At 43.3% G+C, this 6,848-nt stretch overlaps 1 protein-coding gene across 1 annotated transcript in view; it reads left to right on the plus strand.

Annotated features, from left to right (window-relative positions):
- The window catches only part of CDK5RAP1 (CDK5 regulatory subunit associated protein 1), a 39,681-nt gene extending 38,068 nt beyond the window's left edge, over positions 1–1,613 (plus strand). Inside the window, 1 exon segment of the mRNA XM_023725317.1 lies at positions 1,329–1,613. Coding sequence (XP_023581085.1) covers positions 1,329–1,436 — 108 coding nt within the window. The 3' untranslated portion in view covers positions 1,437–1,613.
- Positions 1,614–6,848: the final 5,235 nt, after the last annotated feature.

Below are 6,848 nucleotides of genomic sequence, written 5' to 3' on the forward strand. Positions count from 1 at the left end.
ATTTTGTTGTGGTTGTTGAGAATATACACAGCAAAACAACACCAATTCAACAGTTTCTACATGTATAATTCAGTGACATTGGTTACATTCTTTGAGTTGTACAACCATTTTCACCCTCCTCTTCTGAGTTGTCGCCCCCATTAACAAACTCACTGCCCCCTAAGGATCCTGTCTAATCTTTTGAGTTGCTGTTGTCAATTTGATTCCATGTAGATAGTTCTTAAAAGAGCATAATGCTCAAGGCAGACAGGTTTTTACTAGTTAAGCTAAATAATTGTTCGGTTTTAAGAAGACTTCAGGGGATACTTTTCCTTAAAGTTTAAAGATGATCTCAGGGCAGTAGTTTCAGGGGTTCATCCAGCCTCAGTGGCTCCAGAAAGTCTGGATTCCATGATAATTTGATCTTCTGTTCTGCAAATTCCACCTTTTGATCAGAATTCTTCTGTAGAATCTTTGATCAAAATGTTCGGTAATGGTAGCTGGGCACCATCCAGTTCTTCTGGTCTCATGGCAAAGGAAGCAGTTGTTCATGGAGTCATCTGACTGCCTTCTTTTTAACTCTCTGGTTCTCTCTCAAGTGTCACCTACTTGGTGAAACCTTTTCTGTCCACTGTAGTGCTAACACACCTTCTCCACCTCGCTCCAGTCACTGTTTACCACATTAACCCATTTTATCTTCATTGCCTGAAACCATCTTTATTTGTTTGTTTACGTATTTATTGTCTGTCTTTTCCTAGTGATTCATAAGCTTCTTTGAGGGCAGGGAAAATTATCTGTTTTGTTAAACTCTGTCTCCAGCACCTAGAACAGTGCTTAACACATAATAAGCACTCAATATATTTATTAATGGACTGACTTGCTGTCATGGTAAGAGATCTGAGCACTGGAAACTTTGGGGTCACATTCTTTTAGCTTCCAATTAGATTGGAAAGAGAACATTTCTCACTACATTTTGGCTGTAACTATCCTAAGGAAACATTTGACTGGCCCAGCCTGGGTCACTGCTTACCTCTGGGCTCGGGAGGGTAAGGTCTGTGATGGACACTTTATACCTGAACCTTATGGTTGGAGCTGGGGCACAGCTATTTTCCAAGAGAAGAGGGCAGGTGGCTGTTTGGGGACTGACCCGTTTTTGATGACTTAAATTGTATTCATTGCCATTGCATCCCTTTCTCCCAGAACTGGGGGCTGACAGAAACCATACAGCCTCTACCAGCCTGTTGTCTCCATCAGATTCCTTTTGGTGGCCTCTCCTCCAGGGGCTCAACATTCAGTCCCTGTGTTGCAGTCCTGCTTACCTTGCCTCCTTCTGACTGGTTTTCCTTCAGATCACCTCCGCCAGCTCTCAATCACTGAAGGGACATGTTCTCTGCAGGACCACTCTGAAGGACTCCTCAGCATATTGCTCACCTGGGTGGATGGCCACTCAGAGTTGACTTGGGCAGTTCTTCCCAACAAGAAGGAAGATTGACTGGTCACTGATGAAAGAGGTAATTAATGAAGCTTTGGAGACAAGCTGCAAATGGTGAAACAACTTCATGTCAAATGGAAAACGCATCTCCTTGCTGCTCTGTGAACAGCCTTTAAATCATTAAATTTACCTAAACTAAAGTGGTCCCTTTTGTTTCTCTTCTGGTACTTCATTTTTGTCTTGGTTAGTGTTAGTCTGGAATTTTCCCTGTAGTCTCTGCATTGTGTTTCCCGACCCAGATTCAGCTGTGGACACTGCTAATCTGTTTTTACCCCTGGGCCTGAGGATCTAGAGACTGGAGGAGGGAATGATGGGAAGAGAACCATTTGCTTGGGAAAAACTGCTCTAGATCTTTCTGACATTTTGGTTTGACACCATTGACTCATCTGCCTATCTCCTCACTTTATTCTCTGTATCTTACCTGAGGATATTCCTCATGGACCCTTTATTTAGCCTGTCAGTTTATTCTTTGCCTTCAGGTCTGGAAGCACTTGGGTTTTTGGAAAACGTCATTACCCACCAGTAGCCTCAGAACAGTGTTCTTGGCTAATTTTCCAGCTGGATTATTTCTTTCTGTCAGTGTCATTAAAAAATCCAAGAGATGGTACTATGGAATATTTAAAGTCAAAAGAACTTTGGGTCAAGTCCCTACTCCATTGCTTAAGAGCTGTGTGATCTTTAGCAAGTTACTTTATTCTTCTAAGCCTTGGCTTTCTCATGTGGGACAAGACAGAAATACTGAAATACTTATACATTGCTTTTGATGTTCAGTGAAGTTATGCTTGTAAAGAGCTTAGCACAGTCCATGGCATTTTTTATTAAAAGTGAGTGATCACTGAAAGATTTTACCTCTAAAAGAGACTGCATTTATTAGGATATTGTATGTTTGGCTATGATCTTCTTTAGGCCTTTCATCAACCTGCATGGCAGCGTTTGGGAACCCCAGTCTGGGAACCTCTTCCTCAGGTGCTGGTTACACTGGGAAGATTGGTTCCTACTCTAAGGGCCTATCTTCTGTTGAGAAGAAAATTTGTTATGGCTCTTTACCCCAGTTCTTCATTCAAAAGATACTTTTTAAAAAATTTTGAAATTTTACTTTACTTTTTATAAGAAAGTGAAACATACATTGGCAAATAATTCAGACAATACAGTAGGTACCTGCAATCAGTTCATTTCCTTCCTGCCACTTTTCTGTAATTGCCTAGTTTCCTTTTACAAAGACCAGCACTTTGTATATACAGTGATTTGTGTGAGTGTATATCCTTCACAAATGTTTGCACACTGTACATACTATTTATTAGAAAAAGTTATTGAGGTAGTGTCGTAGGCTGGGTTCTCTAGAGAAGTAAACCCAGGGAAGCATATAGAGAGAGAGAAAAAAAGAAAGATTTATCTCAAGGAAATGGCTGATGCAGTTGTAGAATTGGCAAGTCCCAAGTCCGTGGGTCAGACGTTAGGCTGGAGGCTTCTTCTGACTCACCTAGCTGCAGGGGCTGACAGACCCAAGATCAGCAGGTCAGAGGGTAGGTTGCTGGCTCATGGACTGCAGAGGCTAATGAATCCCTTGACTGACAGGCAGTATGGCAGGCAGCTGACTCAAGTCTCCAGCACTGGAGGTCAGCTGATGATGAGTCATATCTGGATGTAGGATTCATAGCAAGCAAACGAGCTTTGCCAGAATGTTCACATGTATATCGGATGCAGGCCACTCCCCTGAGGAAACTCACCTTACAACTGATTGGCTGATCACATCAGAGGACATTGTGGAGGATGACTACATCGTTACCTAACTGCCAAACCACCGCGAATCATGGCCCAGCCAAGTTGACACACAACCTTAACCATCATAGTCCACCCCTTGTCAAGTTGGCACCTGTACAGATCTCCTTAAACCATATACAATCTCTAAGTAAAGACAGTTACAAAGTCATACTTGCGCTGAACATGATACAACTAACATGCGTTTAACCGAAAACGCACTAGGTCCGTTTATATCTTATATTTTATAAATGAAGAAAACAAAAATATTTGATGCACACATACAAGGAAGAAATACTCATAACAATTACAGTCCTTGTTTTGCAACTGGTCACGTGATTGTAACTGGTATTTATAACTACCTTCTTCTATCATTCCATATTTCCTTTACCCTCAGCAAACACTTAAGCTGATCGTGGTTCTTTGCCTGGTGGGATGACCCAACCTTCATTCCTGAAGGGTCTGGGCCATTAGTAGTCATACTGGAATTAGGTTGCTGTTGTTTTCCATTGACTTTAATCACAGGTCATAGTAGTACTAAAAGATGCTCTAAGGGATCTTCTGCATTTCAGACATACTCTTTTCTACCTACATTATGCAACATCAATTCAATTTTCCCTTGATAGTGACGGTCATTCACACCAGCCAGTATGGTAACTCCCTTCTTTGCTGTTGATCCAGAGGCATGAGGAGCCCAAAGTGGCTGGATGTCATTCTTCACTTCAGTTAAATGGTATCTGTGTTGTGTCCCCAAATGGGAGCATACTTCCTTTTGGAACTAAGACCTCCAGATCCGCAGAGCATATTGTCTTGGGGACAGGAAGGAAAAATTTTGCGAGTGGGTCCCTAGGGCAATAGTGAGTGGTGTTACTCCATTTCTACCCATTGATTCCTGGAACCATGAATCCTGGCTATGGGAGAAACAGCACCATATATTGGATGCTGGTTTAGAGCATATACAGTGTCCTGGAGAACATCGCCCCAACCCTGCAAGGTATTGCCACCTAGCTGGCACCGTAATTGTGTCTTTAAAGGCCATACCATTGTTCTATCAAGCCAGCTGCCTCAGGATGATTGGGAACATGGTAAGACCAGTGAATTCCATGTGCATGGGCTCGTTGCCAGACTTCATTTGTTGTGAAGTGAGTGCCTTGATCTGAGGTGATGCTGTGTGGCATACCGTGACGGTGGATAAAGCATTCTGTTAGTCCATGGATGGTAGTTTTGGGAGAAGCATTGCATGCAGAGAAGGCAAATCCATACCCAGAGTGAGTGTCTACCCTAGTAAGAAAGAAATGCTGCCCTGTCCACGTTGGAAGTGATCCAGTGTAATCAGCCTGCCACCAGGTTGCTGGCTGTTCACCTCTGGGGATGGTGCATATCAGGGACTCAGTGTTGGTCTCTGCTGCTGGCAGTTTGGCACTTAGCAGTGGCTGTAGCCAGATCAGCGTTGGTGAGTAGAAGTCCATGTTACTGAGCCCATGCGTAACCTCTATCCCTGCCACCATGGCCACTTTGTTCATGAGCCCATTGGGCAATGATGGGAGTGGCTGGGGAAACAGGATGACTGGTTTCCACAGAATGCATTATCATATCTACCTGATTGTTAAAATTTGCTTCTGCTGAGGTCACCTGTTGGTGAGCATTTACATGAGACACAAATATCTTCACTTCTTTGGCCCATTCACAGAGGTCTGTCCACATGTCTTGTCCCCATACCTCCTTGTCACCAATTTTCCAATCATGTTCCTTCCCACTCCCTGACCATCAAGCAAAACCATTGCCACAGCCCATGAATCAGTATACAATTTCGTATCTGGCCATTTCTCCTTACAAGCAAAGTGAACAACCAGGTGCACTGCTTGAAGTTCTGTTCATTTGAAGGATTTTCCTTCACCAACGTCCTTCAGGGAGGTCCCGGAAAGGGGCTGCAGTGATTTTGAATGTTGCCTTCATATCACACAGAACCATCCGTAAACCAGGCACAAGCTTTCTCTTCTGCAGCCAACTGATCATAAGGAACTCCTCATGAGGCCATAGGTGCAGACTGGGAGAGGGCAGGTAATGTGACAGGAGTGGAGACCATGGGCATTTGGGCCACTTCCTCATGCAACTTACTTGTGCCTGCAGGTCCTACTCGATCCTGATCTCATATATACCACTTCCATGTAATGATGGAGTGCTGCTTTGCACGTCCAACTTTATGACTCTGTGGATCAGACAACACCCAGTTCATGATGGGCAGCTCAGGCTGCGTGGTGACTTGGTGGCCCATGGTTAGGCATTCAATCTCTACTAGAGCCCAGTTCCCCCAAGTGTCAGTTTGTCATACTGTGGAGTCTTGCGTGTTGCTGTGATGCTGGAAGCTATGTCACTGGTATTCAGATACCAGCAGGGCCACCCATGACGGACAGGTTACAGCTAAGCTTCCAGACTAAGACAGACTAGGAAGAAGCACCCAGAAGTCTATTTCTGAAAATAATTAGCCAGTAAAAACCTTACAAATAGCAGTGGAACATTGGCTGATATAGTGCCAGAAGATGAGCCCCTCAGGTTGGAAGACACTCAAAGACGAGTGGGGAGGAGTTGCCTCCTCAAAGTAGAGTCAACCTTAATGACGTGGTTGGAGTCAAGCTTTCGGGACCTTCGTTTGCTGATGTGGCAGGACTCAAAATGAGAAGAAACAGCTGCAAACATCCATTAATAATTGGAACTTGGAATGTATGAAGTATGAATCTAGGAAAATTGGAAATTGTCAAAAATGAAATGGAATGCATAAATATCGATGTCCTAGGCGTTAGAGAGCTGAAATGGACTGGTATTGGCCATTTTGAATCAGACAACCATATGGTCTACTATGCCAGGAATGACAACTTGAAGAGGAATGGTGTTGCATTCATCATCAAAAAGAACATTTCAGGATCTATCCTGAAGTACGACGCTGTCAGTGATAGGATAATATCCGTACGCTTACAAGGAAGACCAGTTAATACGACCATCATTCAAATTTACGCACCAACCACTAGGGCCAAAGATGAAGAAATTGAAGATTTTTACCAACTTCTTCAGTCTGAAATTGATCAAACATGCAATCAGGATGCATTGATAATTACTGGTAATTGGAATGCGAAAGTTGCAAACAAAGAAGAAGGATCGGTAGTTGGAAAATACGGCCTTGGTGACAGAAATGATGCCGGAGATCACATGATAGAATTTTGCAAGACCAATGACTTCTTAATTGCAAATACCTTTTTTCACCGACATAAACGGTGACTATCCACATGGACCTCGCCAGATGGAATACACAGGAATCAAATCGACTACATCTGTGGAAAGAGAGGATGGAAAAGCTCAATATCATCGGTCAGAACAAGGCCAGGGGCTGACTGTGGAACAGACCATCAATTGCTCATATGCAAGTTCAAGTTGAAACTGAAGAAAATTAGAACAAGTCCACGAGAGCCAAAGCACGACCTTGAGTATATCCCACCTGAATTTAGAGACCATCTCAAGAACAGATTTGACCCATTGAACACTAATGACTGAAGACCAGGTGAGTTGTGGAATGACATCAAGGACATCATACATGAAGAAAGCAAGAGGTCATTAAAAAGACAGG

This window comes from Trichechus manatus, unplaced genomic scaffold (genome assembly GCF_000243295.1).
Source record: "Trichechus manatus latirostris isolate Lorelei unplaced genomic scaffold, TriManLat1.0 scaffold00008, whole genome shotgun sequence".
NCBI lineage: Eukaryota > Metazoa > Chordata > Mammalia > Sirenia > Trichechidae > Trichechus > Trichechus manatus.